Here is an 18,073-nt window from a genome sequence, read left to right as displayed (position 1 = left end):
CCCTGCTCGGCGGGAAGCCTGCTTCTCCCTCTCCCACTCCCCCTGCTTGTGTTCCTTCTCTCGCCGTCTCTCTGTCAGATAAACAAATAAAATCTTTAAAAAAAAGAAGGTGAGAACAGGTGGGAAAAATAAAAAGCACAAAATAAGATGGTACGTTGAAACCCCAATATATGATTACATTAAATAAAATTAATTAAATTCACGTCTTAAAAGAAAAAGCTGGTCAGACAGGATTTTTTTAAAGAATTTATCATATGCTGGGGCACCTGGGTGGCTCAATCGTTAAATGTCTGCCTTCGGCTCAGGTCATGGTCCCAGGGTCCTGGGATCGAGTCCCACATCGGGCTCCCTGCTCGGCTGAAAGCCTGCTTCTCCCTCTCCCACTCCCCCTGCTTGTGTTCCCTCTCTCGCTGTGTCTCTCTCTGTCAAATAAGTAAATAAAATCTTTTAATAAATAAATAAATAAATTAAATAAAATAAAATGGACTAAAAACGGAACCAAGATAGTTGGCTGTTTCTGGTACGAAAAACAGCGTCGGGTGAGGCCACCATACTTGAGCTGGGGAGCACGTGACCGCATGGCACGAGGGGCCAGAGGGGACGGGAATACTTGGGAGGCACAAGGATGGCATCACTGAGAAAGTGGATGGGCCGAGGGGCAGGCATCTGAGGGCATGGGCCACCAAAGCACAGAGGAGGTCAACAGTGGGGCCAAGGAGGAAAAAGTCAACCCAAAAGGTGTCGGCAGAGGGGCGCCCAGGTGGCTCAGGTGGTTGAGCGTTCGACTCTTGATTTCGGCTCAGGTCACAGTCTCAGGGTCATGAGATCAAGCCCCGCATCAGGCCCCTAAGCCCTCCGGATAAAAGACGGGTCGTGGGACCGCAGGAACCCGCAGTCTCAACCATGTGCCATGTGTAAGAAGCGCCCATAGGACGTATGGCGCCAGCGTGGTCAAACCCCAGGACGCAAGGCGCCATGGCCGTGGGAGCATCAGAAGCTCCAGGAGACACACACATCACCACAGCTGGAGCATGATGGAAGAGGAATCCGCATCGTTCTGTATCTAAAGGAACAGAATTTACCCTTAAAAACTCTTGCACAATTAACGACAGTAAGAAACCAAATGCGAGGGGCGCCTGGGTGGCTCAGTTGGTTGAGCAACTGCCTTCGGCTCAGGTCATGATCCTGGAGTCCCGGGATCGAGTCCCGCATCGGGCTCCCTGCTCAGCGAGGAGCCTGCTTCTCCCTCTGACCCTCCCCCCTCTCATGTGCTCTCTCATTCTCGCTCTCTCAAATAAATAAATAAATCTTTAAAAAAAAAAAAAAAAAGAAAAGAAACCAAATGCGACATGGCTTCACCAGTGAATGAATTCTATCAAACACACGAGAAGGAAATAACATCAAACTTACTACACAAACTCTCAAAAACGAAAGGAGGGAACAGAAGGTTTGCGTTCTCCGGACACGCAAGACGCTGTGAGAAAGCCACGGGAGCCTGACCTCCAGGAACACACATGCAGAATTCCGTAAGCAAACAGTAGCTAATCGAACCCAGCGCCATATGAGACCCACAACACGTGACGACCAAGTGGGGTCTATCCCAGGTGTGCAAGCAGGCTTCAACACTTGAAAGTGAGCTGACGCAACACGTCTGCAAAATTAAAGTGAAAACCCATTAAAATCATTCATGACAAAACAACTCTCGGAAGACCAGCGAACCTTGCAGCAGTGGGGCGCGACTCACACGCTCCTCACGTGACCCGGCGGTCCCACAGGCACGCCGATGTTCACAGCCGCACGATGACCACAGCCCCCCTCCAGAGGCCACCCACACATCTGCCACTGGGGGCCACGTCCACAGCTGCGACCAAGGTGACTGAGGACCAACGCCACATGCACGAATTGCAAAACATGGCGAGAAAAAGGAAAGACTCCTTTCAGTACGATGCCATTTGCAAAGATTCTAGAAAAGACAAAGCGGCAGGGACAGAAAGCTGGGGGGTGGGGCTGCCAGGGGCCAGGGGTGGGGCGGGAGGACCCAGGAGACACTGTATGGGAGGCAGACTGTTGCGTATCTTGTGCCACTGTGACCGCGGTAGTGGACTGATTCCAACCACCCGCCTCATCACCCTTGGAACGGGCCTGGTTTACTGCGTAGAAATGGTTGACTAAGCACTAGAGCAGGGGCGGGAACAGAGGGACTGACCCACGCAGCACAGAGGAGCCCCTCGCACATTCTGCTGACGAGGGAAGTGGGAGCTCGAAGAGCACAACAGCTCACCTGATGTTCTAGAACGGGCAAATGCATCCTGAGGGACAGAAGGCAGCTGGGAGGCTGTGGGGGGCAGGCGGGTGACCATGCTCTGCTGTCACAGCCCAGACTCAGGGGCCTCTCACACCCATTTCCCGGAGGCACAGAAGTGAGACTTCAGTAACAACCGCAGGAGGAACCCCGGGGTCCTCGGGGTGGAGGGCTACGCGCGAGGTTGCACGACGCGCTTTGTCCTCTACCTGAGACAGGAGACACTGAGGACCAGGGATCCAGGGAGGCCACCCCAGAGGCTCTCGGGGACAAGCCCCAAACCGCAGCTGGAGTGTGCCGCCGGGCCAGCACCTCCCTCGTGCTGCCTTCAAAGGGAGGGAGCCCACCCCGCCTCTGCTTGGGCCCCACCCCTCGCCAGGCCAGGGACAAAAGGCCCCTGCTTCTCCCCAGGCCCTCCCAGCGGTGGGGCTGAGCTCCAGCAGTGTGGACACCCCCGGACAGGCCGGGAAGCCGTGAGAGCTGCTTGGGATTGGGATTCGCAGAACAAACCTCACCTCTCCCCTTCCCTATGAGAGCCCCAAGCGGCAGCTGGGCTGCAGGTGGGAGCGGCCCCCGACAGGCAGGGGAGGGGTGGAGGGGTGGACAGCTGCGGGTCGACACAGCACCGAGCTCATGGGTGACAATGCACAGGGCCTGGTCCACGGCAGAGCGCGCACACTCCTTCCAGAGCTCACAGGAGCCACCTGCAGCTTCTGCTCGCAGCGGGCGGAGCCCGGAACAGATGTGCTGCCACGTGCCAGGACCCCATCCCGTGTCTGGTGTCGGGACAATGGGCAGACCCAGGGGAGCCGGCCGGCCCCCAGAGGGAAGCGGGAGCAAGACGGGGCAGGGCCACCGCACATCCGGGGACAGCAGCCCACAGGGGTCCCCTCCTGGGAGCAGGTGAAGGTGGAAGTGCCGGCTCGAGGTGCCTCTGTCTCTGACATCCGCAGGAGCAACATTTGCCCACACCAAGGAGGGGCTGGGCCTGCAGCGGAAGGCGCCACGGGAGCCCTGGCAGCGGGGCAGGGGCACAGAAGGTGGCCCCTCTGGCCAGCCTCACCCCACCTGCAGAGACGGCAGAGCAAGCCCCCTCCCACCACACCCTTGGTCAGCTCACTCTCCCTGGCCCTGAGTGTCACTCCCGGGGGTCCAGGCGCAGCCCATCCTGCCTCAGGGCGACCCCCAGCCAAGATTAAATACTTGTTCAAGGTCTTGTTTGCTGTCTGTCTGCCTGCCTGTCTGGGCCACCACTGCTCACGGCCTGTGGGAACAGACTCCTCACCACACTGGTTTGCCCTCTGTGCCCTGCCCAGCCCTGAACCAACGCCAACCCCCACCACCTTGACGGGACAGCGCCTCGCTCCACTCCTGGAGCAGGGGCCTCCTGAGCCCCCGAGGAAACCCCGCCCCAAGCCAGGAGCTGTGGAGAGAGGGGAGGGAGCCTGACCCGCCCTATCGACACCCCCTGCCCCTACTCAGCACCTTCCTGGTCACTCAGTCCTAAGAGCAACAAATCAGAAACAACCCCAGTGTCCTCGGGGACTAGATAAATCAGTTATGGTGTCTCCGCCCAATGGACGATGGACAAGGAGGTGCAGGAGACACGGGGACAGAGGCCCTGTGGGAACACAGTGGGACCACCGGGACGGTCAACTAACCTCATCTGTCATGTTTAACCCCTTGATTTCCAAAACAAGAGGCTCACCACACAGGAGCTGCTAATGGTTCTTCACAAGATGGAGGGTGGAGATGGGAGCACCCCTGTGGCGTCCCACACCTTCCTACACGGACGGTGCTGGTCAAGACCCTTGAAGGTCACTCGGGCCCACCTCTCCCTTGACAGGTGGGGAAACAGGCCAGGAAGGAGGGACTCCCACATGCCCTTATATGGCAGGGGTGCACCCTGGAACACACTCCACCAGCTCCAAGACAGGCCTGCCCAGCCCGTGTCCGGGCCCCAGACTGGGGGCAGCAGGCTGCTCAACGGCCCAGGGGGCTGTTAGGATGTCCCCCAACCTGGCCAAGCCAGTGTGCAGAGGGAGCCCGGGGGGCGGGCAGGCAGCCTCTGAGGGCAGGCCCCTCTCTCTGCCTGCTTGCCCCCACGGCCCCCTCCCCCACAACCCTCTTCCCAGCTCACCCAGGGCCCAGTGATGGCAGCGACGTCACTGCCAATAACCTAGATTTTAACCAAGAAATCACACACCCCCCTCCCTGCCCCACTTATGGTCTCACCGAGGAGAAAACCCAGACTGTAGCACCCCAAGCCGGCCCCAAGCCCTGCCCGCCCGTGCCCACTGTCCTCTCCCATTTCCCATCCTCCCTCCAACACCCCCAGAAGGGGGTAAGGGGCGCTGATGGATGGGTGACCCCCTGCAGGCACACGGCCCTGGGCCAGGCCTATGCCCCTGGCATCTTGTCTGAGAGCTGGGGGGTCGGGGTGGGGGGCTGGTGAGAAAGCTGGGTCACGGTCAAGGCAGAGGGGCAGCCCCGGGCAGCTCGGCCTCCAACCCCTACCCTGGCCTTCCCATGGCCACTGTCCCATTGGCTCCTTGGAAAACCCAAGGACAGACAGGCCACTGTCCAGGTGAGGAGAGGGCCCCACACTCGTCCGGCTAGACAGGCAGGTGTACTCAGATGGGCTAAGGCATTGTACCTGCACCCAGCAATCCCAACACCTCATCCTATTTCTCAGCATCCCACTCCTGCCAAGGCTCATGGCCACATTGGATGGAGACGTCTGGAGGCTGGGGTCCTCTCCCAGCTCCGGTGTCCCACTGTGGGCCACTGGTGGACGGCCCCCGCCCCTGGACCCTTGGCAGATTCCAGCTCCCTCTGGCTGGGTCTGGGGCTCCACATGGCCCTTCCCCGGGTCCCGAGGTGGCCGTCAGCAGTGGGCAGAGGAAACTCCACACAGGGCACGTCCCCAGAGGCTCCCTCTAAGGCCCAAGCCCAGTGGCCCTCTGAAGGGCCGAGCCAGAGCTTGCAGGTTTCCTGGTATCAGGACACCAAGCCCTTCCCTCTGCCACTCCAAGAAGAACCAAGTCCAGATCAACGTGGCCTTCATGCTCGTGTCCTGTGCAAGTCACTCAATATGACCACGTACATTCAAATAATGAGCTCTAGGTAAACATCATTCACTCACAGCCCCTGAGGAGGGCAGGCGGGCGCCCAGGCAGAGCCTCCCTGCTCCCCCCGGCTTGGCCACACCATCCAGTCCTTGGCTGCTCGCGGGGAAGTGGCCATCCCAAGGGCCCCAGCTGGTCAGATCGACCAGTACCGGCCTAGAGGTGGAGGAGTAGATGGGGGGGCAGCATCTGCCCCACCAGGGCACCAGGACACAGGGGAACAGAGGGCAGGAAAGAGTCACCACACTGCCCCTCGGGGCCCCAGTTCTGGGACGTCACTTCCCGCTAGCACCATGTGTCCAGAGCCAGTGCACTGGGCATGGGCCCTGCATGCAAATGAGCAGGCAGCGGGCCCAGGCGCACAGCCAGTTTTCGGGGAATACGGACGGCAGGTGGACACCCGATCTGGGGCCCCAACTACTGGACCCTCTACCTAGCAGACCCTGAATGGTCTCCAGGGACTGGGACGCAATCTGTAACACCATGCTAAGTGGGGGCATCTCAGGTGTGCAGGCCCCCAGTGGGGGACCCCCCACAAATAACGGGGGGCAGCTCATTCAGTTCAACAAGCACCTTCCGGCCTGTCCCTCAGTGCTGGACCCAGGGAGGTGGTGGCACGTGAGCCAGGTACAGGGGAGTCTCTGGCCTCACTGACAGTCACAGGGAAGGGCTGAGGTCAAAGGTCAAGCAGACCGGGCCACACCAGGTCGCTAAGGTCTTGAGCAGGTGGGTTGCCTACTACCCTGTGAGCCCTCGGGCAGGTCCCTGGGCCACCGAGGCCCTCAGTGTCCTCTGTGACCCGTGCAAGAGTGGGCCCCGCCCCACAGGCTGCAGCTTCCCGGGGGGGGGGTTCACCCAGCGTTAAGTGTCCGGTCCTCAGCCAAGGCCCTGCCCCCCTAGCTCAGCAAGCCTAGGTTGGGGACCGTCCCCTGCACTCCCTGGCACAGCGGCCTCCCCGAGCGGCCACGGCCAGGCTGCCCGTGCCACGGGGCCGAGGTCAGGCTCGCCTCGGTACCCACGGGGCCTGGAGGCGTGCCCACACACTGGCGGGTGGCGCGGTCGGGGCACGGGGCCAGCCCCCACCGCGCGTTACCTGCATAGCTGCCGGTGGCCTTGATGTACATCTGGCCATACTGCTCCTCCACCATGGTGTCGTAGGCCTCGTCATCCTCCTCGTCCTCCTCGTTGTGGTAAGACGTGGGGCTGTCGGTGGTGGGCAGGCTGCTGGCCCCCGGACTGGTCCGCTCCCCCTGGGAGTAGGGCACCTGCTGGATGCTGGGGATGAGGGTGGCCAGGCTGGGCACCCCGTAGTAGGAGACCCGGGGCAGCTTGAGAGGGGCTGCGCCCGCCACCGTGGCGCCCGCCACCGCTGTGCCATCCCGGGGCCCCGTCTCCAGCGGGCGCTTGGGGGCCAGGCCCGGGCCGGCGGCCGGCGGCAGCTCCATGGCTTCATGCTTCACACGGGTCAGCAGTGGGATGGGCACGGAGGGGGACACGACGTAGGGGGGGGCTGCGGGGGCGGCCGGCTGCAGCTGGGTGCAGGGGCTCTGGGGCTCAGAGCTGGCGTCCTCGATCATGGCGGTCTGCGAGTCACAGTGGGGCGAGCTCACCTTGAACATGAGGTCTGTGCCGCGCTCCACGATGTGCTGGATCTGCAGGAAGCCGGCCGTGTACATGACCACGAGCTGCTCGCTGGCCGCCATGGTCAGCCTGCCCGTGTAGCAGAAGGACAGGATCTGCTGGAAGCAGGCAGGCGGCACGGTGCCCGGCAGCTCGAAGGCGCTCTTACTGTTGCCGCTGAACAGGTCGCGGAAGTACAGGCTGCTGGCGGCCAGGACGGCCCGGTGGGCCTTGAAAGCCTGGCCTTTGACCACAATGGACACATCACAGTAGAGGCCCAGCAGGCGCTGCTCATTGAGGCAGCCGAGCACAGTGTTCCCGAAGTTGGGGATCTCGATGTGCAGCATCTGCGACATGGCGGGCAGGCGCTAGAGGGCGGGCCTCAGACTCAGCGCGGGAGCGCCCGAGGGGGGCACATCTGTGGGGAGAGAGGGCACGGGGACACCTGGTCAGGCCCCCAGACGCCAGGGCCCACCACCAAGGACGTGCAAACGTGCTCTGCCCCAGCGCGCCCGTGCCCTCCTCCACCCCTCCTCCACGCGGTGCCCCCCCCGCCGCCCTCCAGCGGGACCCCCTCCAGCCGAGGGGCCCAGGGGAGGTCCTGGGGCCAAGCTCCTCACGGCGGGCGGCGGGACCCTGCTGGGCTCAGAGCTGCACAGCCGCATTCCAGCCAGGGGCATGCCCCCCACACCTCGCGCAGCTCCCAGAGCCCACCCCCAGGAGAGCGCCGGAGCCCTCAGGGCAGGGACACCCCGTCTTAGCAGACACCGGGAACAGAAATGGAGGCCTGCACTCTGGGAGGATGGGGAGGACAGAGGACAGAACACGGAACAGGGCACCACCACCCGCAGCGGCTGCCAGGGGTGAGGGTGGCGGCGGCTGGGAGGGGTGAGGGTGGCGGGCCGCGTCTGCAAACTCTTCTCCCCAAGAAAAAGTTAGCAGCAAAGGAGCCCCTCCCAGCCCTTCCCCTGAGGGGGCCGGAACCCAGAGCGAGCGAGCGGGTCTTGCAAGGGGGTCTTCTGGTTTCTGGTTTGTTTTTCTTCTTTTCCCTCATAGCACTAGCTGCACGGAGGGCCCACGCGGGGGGAGTCCCGCCCCAGTGGCTGAAGAGGAGGGCCGGGGTGGGGGCGCCCAGGGCAGTGAGCCGAGTTAGCGGAAGCTCGAAGTCAGGCGCCCCCCCCACTGCCCCTCCCCCGGGACGGGCTCCCCAGGCCACCGGCAGGGACCCGGCCAGACCAGCAGCTGGGAGCCTGGCGCAGCCCCACCTGCCCGCCCTCCCAGTGCCCCAGCTCCCCACACTGGCCAATCCCTGCTGGCTCGGTCCCAGCCCAGGTGACTAAAGGGGTCAGGGGGAGACGGGGCGGGGGGGGGGGACCGGCAAGGGCTTGGGATGCCGCTCCCTCTGCCGCCACCGGGCGCCCTAGGGGCTGGGGGACGGAGCTCCAGCGAGGTTGATCTGATGCCCGGTTCACAGAGGGGTGGGGGCTGGGGACGGCCGGGCGGAGAAGGCGCCGGCCCAACTCCGCACAGCGGCGCCCGCACAAAGGGCTGCTCTGTCCCGCGGGAGGAAAGTGCAGGCGGCCGTAGAGGCGCCGGGTGGCCGGGGAGGGAGGGCGGAGGGAGGGCGGAGCGCCTGGACCCCGGCGACAGGAGTTGGGCAGATGGGTGGCCGCTGGGGGAGGGCCCGCAGTGCCCCCGCTGCGGAGAAGTTGCCGGGCCGGCCGTGGCACCGGCCCGCAGGGGAGACCTACCTTTGGCGGCTGCCGCCGGTGGCCCGGCACTGCCCGCTCAGCCTGGCAGGGGCAGGCTCGCCGGCTGCTCCGGGAATGCAGCAAACGGAGCGCGAGCCCTTGGGGTGGGGAGGGCGCGAGGAGCCGGGGGAGAGGAGGAGGAGGAGGAGGAGGAGGAGGAGGAGGAGGAGGAGGAGGGCAGAGAGTCTCCGCGCTGGGCTCGGCGGCCGCAGCTCAGCTGCACCCAGCCCGGCTCTCCGGGGCAGCGCACAGCATCTAAATGAAGAGGCCGGATGCAGACGGACATTCAGGCAGCTCTCGGGAATGAATAGCCGCCTTTGATTTCGGAGCCCAAGTAAATGCCAGCTCCAGCCCCAGCTTTAAAAACAGTGGAGTGCCAGTGCCAGAGGAATGCACGGCTCCGGGTGTTGGTACAAGACAGACTTTGATGACTCACCGCAATGCAAACAAAGATGGCAGAAATACTGTACTGTACGTGGGGAAACGCTCCGTGGTGCCACGGCAACTGAGCGCCCGAGATTTATGGTGCAGCTCTGCATGTGAATTACCCAGTAAACTGCCGCTCTGCCATCCCGTAGAGCCCGAGCGTCAAAGCATTTAAACTATTCCAAACAGTCTGCAGGGCTGGCAGGGCCACCCAACTCCTCCAGGGCGGGCGGGGGGCCAGGGCACAGGGGGGCACAGGGGAAGGGGCTGGGGGAAAAGGGGGACAGGAGGATAAGGGGACGGGGGACAAAGGGATGGGGGACAAGTTGGGTAGGGGAACAAGGGGGTGGAGGGACGGGAGAAGAGGAGACAAGGGCAGGGGACAGGGGGATGGGAGACAAGGGGGAGGAGAGGACTGGGGGGACAAGGAGAGCAGGGGGATGGGGACAAGGGGGATGGGAGGGGACAAGGGGAGCAAGGGGCAGGAGGATGGGGTGGGAAGGACAAAGGGGATGGTGGGCATAGGGGGGATAAGGGGGATGGCGGGTATGGGGGTTGGGGAAATGGGGGACAAGGAGGATGGAAAGAGACGGGGGTGGACAAGGAGATGAGGGGACAGGGGGATAAGGGAGACAAGAGGGTATGGGGGATGAGGGGGCGGGGCAGACGGGGTAAGAGCTACATGAGAGTGGGGAGCCCAGCAGTGGGGGGCAGGAGGGGTGATGAGAAAAGAAGCATGAGAAGATGAGAAAAGGGGTGAAGAAAAAGAAGTGGGAGAGGAGGCCCAGGGCCCCGCAGCGCCCCATTCCCCGTCCACACTTCTCCCTGGGTCCCCGGAGCAATCAGGCCCAATGAGCACAGTCCCGCACCCCATCCCACTTGCCCAGGGAAGTCACCCTGTCCCCCAACCCCCGACGCGGGTCTTGTCAAGAACAACTTTGTGCGTGCAGCTGGGCCAGGCCCGGGTGGACGCACCCAGCAGCCCCGACGGACCCATCCCCACAGGCGGGCAGCCAAGTCACCACCTGTGATGGTGACGGGAGGAAGGGGGCCAGGCTGCCGCGCGGGGCCCGCCGCATCCCGCCGCATCCCGCCGCATCCCGCCGCCCCTGGGCCTCTCTCGGGAGGGGAGGCTGTGCTGTGCATGCTGCCTGTCCTGCTCCAGGCTCACACTGCCTGTGGCCCGCCCAGCCTCGGTTTCCCCTCTTGCCACCAACTGTGGCCCTGGGAAGACCTCAGACCCCTGCAGAGAGGCAGGGGGTCGAGACTGGCAGGGTCGGAGGTCCAGTCCCCTGCAGCCCCCCCATACAGGTGGCCACCACCCTGACAACTAACCCTGGTGGCTGGAGCGGGGAGGGCCTGGGGGAGCCAGGCAGCAGCCCTCCCACCAGCAAGTGGCATCCAGAGAAAGAAAGGGCCATCTGGCACCTCCCCGTTCCCACGGCGGCTCGGCTTCCGAGAGCAGATAAAACACTGCGGAAGGAACGGAGCAGGAAGAAACCCAGGTGTAGGGAAGCGCCCGCCGGGCGGCCGGCAGCAGGGGCTCCTCCAGGGGCAGCTCTGCACCTCCTGCAGGGGGCTGAGGACTACCCTCTGGGGGGTGACAAGCCCTCTGGGTGCAGGTTGACAGAACTGGTCCCCGCTCGCTGCTCTGAGGATGCAGGGGCCGGCCGGGGGACACGGGGGCCTGCCCCTCAGCCCCCCAAAGCCCTGGTGATGCAGTGAGGCCAGACCTCAGCCCTCCCTCACCTCCAGCTGCATGAGGCAAGTCCAGCGGGCAGACGGGCTTCAGGCCACACGCCCCTCACAGCCAGGTCCCCACTGCCCTTAGGAAGGTCCTGGGGCCACGGTCAGCCATTGCCTGGGGGACGGCCATTCGGCTGCCCTGAGCAGCAGCTCCGAGGGGGCAGCCTTGCCAGCTCACCTTTATCCAGACCCAGAAAGACCGACCCAGGGAAGCCCCCACCAGAAGCCCTGTCAGGCCCCCAGACTGGGGATGGTCTCCTTTTCTTGGGGCGCAGGAGAAGCCCAATGGCCTCAAGATGAGGGAGCTGAAGCCTTGGGGTGGGGGCAGGGGACACAGCCCCCACATGCCACGCAGCCACAAAGGCAGGCAGACTAGGCCACAGGCAGGGCGAAATGGGGAAACAGAGGCCAAAGCCTGGTGGAACTGTGCTGGGGAGGGAAGGGGAGAGCAGGGCCAACCTTGGCCTGGGTGTAGGACTCTGCCCCCCGGGCCCCAGTACACACAGCCTGCACTCCCTGGGACAGACCTGCCCACTTCAGGACGCTGCCTCTTTGTCACCTCCTCCGAGAAGCCTGCCAGGTGCCACTCTTGAGCTGAACAAGGGCAGGGTGGGTCTGCCCAATGTCTGCTGGGCATTTAGGCAAATGCTGGGCACGCCAGGGAGGGCCGCAAGAGTGGGGCTGTGCTGGCCGGTGACAGTGCATTGGAGAGGGGCCCCCAAATGGCCCCTTCACAGACCCACAGCACCTACTGCCAGGAGTCTCCCAGAAAGCCAGGCAGGCTCCCCTGGGCCAGACGAGGGCTCTGGTGCTGAGAGGGGGTGACCCAGGCTGGCGGGGGTGGGCAGAGGCCAGCAACGCTGCACCGGGCCCAGTTCCCAGAGGGCCCCAACTGCCTAGGGCTGGGCAGGGCAGTGGCCAGGTCCCAAACTGAGAGCAGGGGACAGCATGAGGCCCTCAGAGCCCGTCCCTTCAGAAAGCAGGCCCTGCCTGGTCGGCTGGGTGGGAATCCTGGGTCCCAGCAGGCCAACGCGCCCCCCCACCCCATGCCAGCCCCGCCCCGACTACTTTGTGTCCACGTCCTGTGGCCTCAGGCAGGTGGCACCACATCTGGGATGCTCATCTGTCAAGGAGGGTCGGGTTTACCCTGGACGGTCACCGCAGGGTCGAGGGCAATGGCATTCGTCAGGCACTCGGCTCAAGCCTGGCACGATGCCTTGGTAAACGGCACCACGAGGACGCCTACCTGCCGTGACCTGCACGGGAGGCGGTGGTCAGGTGGGTGTCTCCCTCCGCCCCCCTCCCCCGCCCGTCGCGGCCAGCGCCTGCGCCTCAGGGTTGCAGGCCAGGCTGCATGCCCAGAGAGGGACCATTATTCCCCTGTTAGGTGATGAGGCTGTCTGGTCCCCGGGGAGAGGGGACAGCCGGGCTGCTGCCCCTGTGTCCTCAAGCCACCTGCACGGGAGGAGCTCCTGCCCCACAGCCCAGCCCCTGGCAGCCCAGGGGTGGGGGGGGTTAGATTGCTTTCTTAGAAGCCTTGGCTGGGACGCGAACAAAGCTGGACTTCAGGAGGAAAGAATAAAATAAAGGCTTGGTTTACGTGCCCAGAGCCATGAAATTAGGACAGGCCTCAGGCCGACCCTCGCACGATGGCCAGACAGGAGGGCCCCAGGACCTGAGCGGGCTGAGGGCAGCGGGGACACCCCCTCACCTTTCCCTGTGCGGCAGGGCCCAGCCCCACAAGAACACCTTTCCCCTTCTATGCCTCGGTTTCCCCATCTCCCAGCTTCCCGAGCAACACCCTTTGGTTCGCCCCACCCCACAGCAACAGTCGCCGGCCCAGTGGCGTCTGGAAGGTTCTGAAGAGCCAGGAGGACTATCAGAGATCTCTCCATTCATTCTGGCCATCCTCAAAGCCACTGCACCACGGAACCCTCCCCCCTCATAATGCCCTTCAGAATGGAACCCACTTTGGGAAACCCCAAAGCCAGAGTCCAGCCCCTGGAGCTGCGCCAGCCTCAGGGGGCCCCCACCCCAGACTCACTCCAAGACCTCCCCCAGAATGAGAAAACATGAGTAGTGTGTGTGGGGGGGGTGTCTCTTCTCTGCAGACCCCTCCCTCAGGGAGAGCTAGGATCTAGGACCTGGGGTTACGGGTTGTCAACCAAAGCTCCTCCCAGCCCCCCAAGGGCAGCGCTGCCTGCAGGTGGATGAGGGAAGGAGCGCCATGACAAGGGGGTGGGAGTACTGGCCCCAAGAGCTGCAGACATGCACCCACACAGGGCCCAAGGGCCTAGGCAGCATGCAAGTGGGGCACGGATTCTCGGGGTGCGGCCAGGCCACGGCCGGCCACACTGGGCTCTAACAGGTACCAGGAGCATGCCAAGGACTTCCCTTCGGGGCCCAGAGGACCAGAGAAGGATGGGCAGTCCAAGAGGAGGGGCCTCCTTCCCAGGACCCCACCCAGACACGTCTCCAAGGTCTGCAGGTCCCGGCCAGACGTCCTCAGAAGCCCTGCCAGGACCCCAGCCCCGCCACTCCTCATTCTCCCATACCCGCCCAAGCCCCACCCCCAGATCCCAAGGAGCCTCCTTTGGCAGAGGAATGCAGCGTTTAACTTCTGCAGGGTCACCACCAGCAAGGGAAGGAGAGGCGAGGTAACTGAAATTAAATACAATTACTGTGCAGGATTTAATTTTTCCAATCTAATAAGAGGCCCGGGCCTGAGCAAACACACAGCTAGTTCACCGCGGCAGGCAGGGAGGGAGGCAGGCGCACCAGGAAAAAAGGAGCCCCTTCTGCCTCCCTGCCTCCCCTGCCCGGAGGCCGAAACCCATCCTGGGGGCTGCCCCCGCCAGCCTGGGAGAAGCCAGCCTGGCCACAGGGACACCCCCTAAAAGTCAAGGTGCTCGGGGGTCCGGGGCCCGGAGGGAGGCGAGGTACCCTGTGAGTCAGCACGCACACAGTGAGCCGTCAGGGCTGCTAAGAGAGGGTGAGGAGGGGTCGGTCGGCAGGGAGGGAGGCCCCCTTTGGACCAGGGACAGGGCAGGCTCCAGTTATGGGGAGCAGAAGCTCACTTCCATCCCCAACCCCAGTTAATGCTCTGGCTCTGCTCCCGTGAGGGGGCCAGGGAGGGAGGCGGGCCCTTCAAGGGTAGAGGAGCCGGTTCTCAGCATGGGGGCCTGGGCCGCTCAGAGCGGGCCAGGTCCCCTGGGCGCCGGGCGAGGCACCAACCAACTTGGTCCTGAGGTCTGCATTAAACTTTTAATACATCCTAAAACAAGGCCGAGCAGCCACGGGCTCGCTGCTAATGGAAGGGCCAGTCACCCCTGAAGGGCCAGGGTGAGCAGAAGCAGGGCTCCAGGGCGGGGTCTCTGCTGCCAGGAGCCCCTCCACCAAGTCCCCAACGTGCAGCCCCCACCCCTACTGTGCGCCTGCGTCCCAGCCCCTGCTCTCCGGGTGGGTGTGGACGAGGAGACCGCGGCACCCACAGCGTGCCCCTGCAGAGGCCTGGGGGCCGGGACCTGCCCCCTCCCCAGCATCCCGCGTCAGCACCCAGCCAGCGCAAGCTTCTTTGTCAAGAGAGGGAGGGGCCCCCAGAGCTCGGCGGCAGAGGAGACCCCCAGGGGAAGGGGCACACAGGCCCCCGGAAACTTCCACCCTGGCTCACCGCGCTCCAGGCACCTGGCAGCCTCCACCCCAGACCACAGCCTGGACTGGCATCAAGCCTCAGAGCCGGTTTTAACTCCACTAACACACGTTTGCCTGGAACCTTTTTTTTTCCCCAAACAGAAAAGGGCAGCAAGCCAGAATCTGCAAATTCAAACATGTGCTTATCAAGCCTTCCCCCTTGCCGCCCCAAGGAGAGCGCCAGAGACACAGGGCTGGTCCTCAGAGACCAGCACACGCCCAAGGACCCAGGGCACCGGGCAGGCCACCAATGGCCATCAGAGCCACGCTGCCGGGCCAGGGGGCTGGGTCGGGCTGGGAAGACACCCATCGGACGGAACAGGAGGTCCTGCATCTGGGCAGGCGTCCCACGGTGCAGACTCTGACAAGGGTCCGGTCCAGTGGCCGGTGTGGCCCAGCCGAGCCCACGTGCCGCCGCCCACCGAGCACGACAGCCTGCCACCGACATGCCAGCCTCCTACCCTTCCCTCAAATATTCTGACTTTAGCGTGGGCGTGGGGTTGGGGACAAACAAACACGGCGTGAACGGTCACTCAGAGGAGGAGCCGGGAGCCCTGTGGACCCAGCAAGTCCTCACACATGAGCCACAGAACAGTTCCAGAAGGCTTCCAAAGAATGTGAAGCAGTGTTTTGAACAGAGCCGACAATCTCCCTCACCCGTATTTGTAATTTAAATAACGTAAGCTTGAAGAGTGTCTCCCTCGGGCATAGTTTAATAACTTAAAAAGCCAGCTCCACGCACAAGCAGACGGGCCTCCTCCTCCCTTATCAGCTGACGTGAGGTACCCCCCCTTGCACCCCTGGCTCAGGGGGCACTCGGGGGCTGCCCAGACTGAGCTGGCCAGGCCCCATGGAGCTGGACCCTCTCCTCAGCCCTCTCCATGGCACTCTCCCCTGCTGATGGTCCGTGGTGGGGGTAGGGGGGGTCCCGGAGCACCTGGGGGCCAGATGGGGGGTCCCCGGCGGGCGGGCAGGAGGCGGGCGCTGCCCTGTGCCGGTCACCAACTCCTTACCCACAGCGACTCCGCCACACACCCCCGCCCGTTAATATTCATAGCCCTTCCTCATCTGCATTTCGTGCCATAAATAGTCGAGGTAAGACACAAAGCTCCGCTGCATTTCTAATTATGCTTAAAAACCTAATGTAAATCAGACCGACAAAGAAATACTAAATCAGCCGCTGGGGGGGGGGCAATTACGCAGAGACAGGGGCCACGACGCAGCAGACCCCACCTCAGAGCTCCAGGCAAGCAGGCTGCTGGTGATGGTGGCCCACCTGGCCTGGGGCTGGGCAGCAGGGTCCCCAGCCACTCCCTGGCCAACCTCAGCCTTGTTGGCCCTAAAGTCAGAGACAAGCATGGGGTGGGGGAGATGCCCACAGAAGCCCAGGGATGCGCCCCAGTCCCCCAGGGCCAGCCAGCCTGTCTCACCTTCTCCCTAAGGGGTTTCCAGCATGTGCCTCCTTCCCTGCCCAAGGACACTCAGCTGCCCACCTGACGCAGCCACCCGGCTCACAGAGGCCGCCCCCGTGGACCGTGAGGGTCTACCCCATGGGTGGGGGCTGTCTCCACCACCCTGTCTCCACGTTTAACCCTCTGAACACTCTGCCTGCCCTCCCCCCCACCCCACCTGCTCAGCTCACACGGTAGTGCAGAACCAAATGTCCCGACCCTCTGGGATGACGCCCCACTCTGGGGATGGAATCCTGGACAGAGCACCAAGCCACTTAAGGGCCACAAGGATGGGATGGTGGGTCTTCTGAGCCCGGAGGAGGCTCCAGCCCTGCATGGGCAGGAGAGATCTGGGTGGGCTTCAGCTCTGCCGTCTGGGGCCAGTCCTCCTGTCTGCAAGGAGACACAGCACAGGACCTAGAGAACAGGAGGGTCTGGGTCAAGGAGAGAGGACAGAGGCCACGCCAGCTATTTAGGGCCCAATACAGTGCCCACCTCAAGGTGGGCATCCAAGGGGCATCTGGGACCCCAGCAGGTGGCACTGATAGATCTCAGGGCCCCCGTGGGCCAGGTTGCAGCTGGTACACCAGGGGCCCCCGGGCAAAGCTCAGCCAGTGAGCGCAGAGGTGCTCAAGCCTCCACCGGGCCCGGCAGGCACCCCCCCTCACCCAGACCCCAAATGCCCCCAGCCCTGCCTTCCTGAGCAGCACACATCCCGGCCCAGCCCTGGTCCTGGCCCCCAGCTGCAGCCAAGACCCAGCCTGGCTTCTCGTCCAGGAGCAGGGCACCTGGGCTGGCACGGCCCTGCTCCTCCTGGGTGCGGCGGCGGGACTACCTCGGGGGACCTGTGGGAGGCACGGGCCCAAGTGACACAGGGGTTGCCCCACTCTGCCTTCAGAGGAGACACAGAGAGCCTGCTGCCCGCATCTGCCTGGCATCACGCCCAGACCTATTTTTAAGCCCATTTACTAGAAATCCCACAAAATAAAGGAAATACGGATAATGCAGTAAGAATCCTGGGGGCCGAATAAAAGCTACACATAATTGTCCTCGTGCTCCAATGTGAGAATCTTAACCACAAACCCCGATCTCCCCAAGCCCTTGTGCAAGGCGGACGCATCTTGCTGTGTGTGGAGGAGGAGCGGAGGGGGCTGGGGGGTGTGGGTTCTCCGCTCCGCCCGGGATCAGAGGCACAGGCCGCGGCTTGCAGCTGGGGCCATAAAAGGTAATTACTGATATGAAAAATGAAGACCCTAAATACCCAACTTTACAGCCCAGGGAACGCCGCTTACCGCCAGGGCAGTGGGCAGGACACCACTCCCCTCCCATCAGGGGTCACGGCAGCCCCCAGCCCGTGTCTCTTGTGGCTCCCATGGCAAGCCGGGAGGTGGGGGCTGCAGACACCCAGACCTCACAGAAACTGCGGCACAAGGACTGGACTAGCCAGCCGGTGTGCCCGGGAACAGAGGGCTCAGTGCTCACACGGGGAAGGGCAGGACCTCCGGGACGGGCTGGCCAGCTGACACAAGGGGGTGAAAGGCCTTCTGTGCAGTCCCTGAGGATCAGCCAGGCCTGCTGGCCCCCCAGGCTGAGGGCCTGGCTCAGCCCGGCCCACCCCTTCCCGCGGGCCCCACACACCTCAAGGGTGGAAGTTGACACAGAGGACGAAACAGCAACGGAACACGCCTGGGTGACCACTGAAGACGCAGCTGGGTGGGCATGGCCTCACCACCCTCCGGACTCCAGGGCCCCAGCCCTCCCTGGCTCATCCCCCTCTGCCAGCTAGCGGCTATCCGGGTGTCCAGCTATGGGTATCGGGCTTACCACGACCTCCCTCCTGCATACCAGAGCCCTCCCAGACCCAAAGGCCACCTGAGAGCCTGTGGGTGGGGGGGGTCTGCACAGGTGGAAGGGGAGCCGAGGTGGAGACAGGTGTGTGTGTGTAACACAGCCACACAT

The 18,073-nt window shown here is 63.5% G+C and overlaps 1 protein-coding gene across 3 annotated transcripts in view; it reads right to left on the bottom strand.

Annotated features, from left to right (window-relative positions):
• Positions 1-16,714, bottom strand: part of NACC2 (NACC family member 2) — a 35,063-nt gene extending 18,349 nt beyond the window's left edge. The window contains exons 1-2 of one of the 3 annotated variants that reach the window (XM_035015469.1): positions 16,306-16,714; positions 6,524-7,468 (exon numbers count right to left, since the gene is read on the bottom strand). In XM_035015469.1, the coding sequence (XP_034871360.1) occupies positions 6,524-7,406 (883 nt within the window). In that variant the 5' untranslated portion in view covers positions 7,407-7,468; positions 16,306-16,714. Of the gene's footprint in view, positions 1-6,523; positions 7,469-8,801; positions 8,821-16,305 lie in introns of those variants that run through there. The other 2 variants (XM_035015467.1, XM_035015468.1) reach the window with 2 other exon arrangements.
• Between the last annotated feature and the right edge of the window lie 1,359 nt (positions 16,715-18,073).

This window comes from Mirounga leonina, unplaced genomic scaffold (assembly GCF_011800145.1).
Source record: "Mirounga leonina isolate KUSES-001 unplaced genomic scaffold, KU_Mleo_1.0 Mir_170, whole genome shotgun sequence".
NCBI lineage: Eukaryota > Metazoa > Chordata > Mammalia > Carnivora > Phocidae > Mirounga > Mirounga leonina.
The sequence above is the reverse complement of the archived record's forward strand: the minus strand, read 5'-3'. Positions and strand labels throughout refer to the sequence as shown.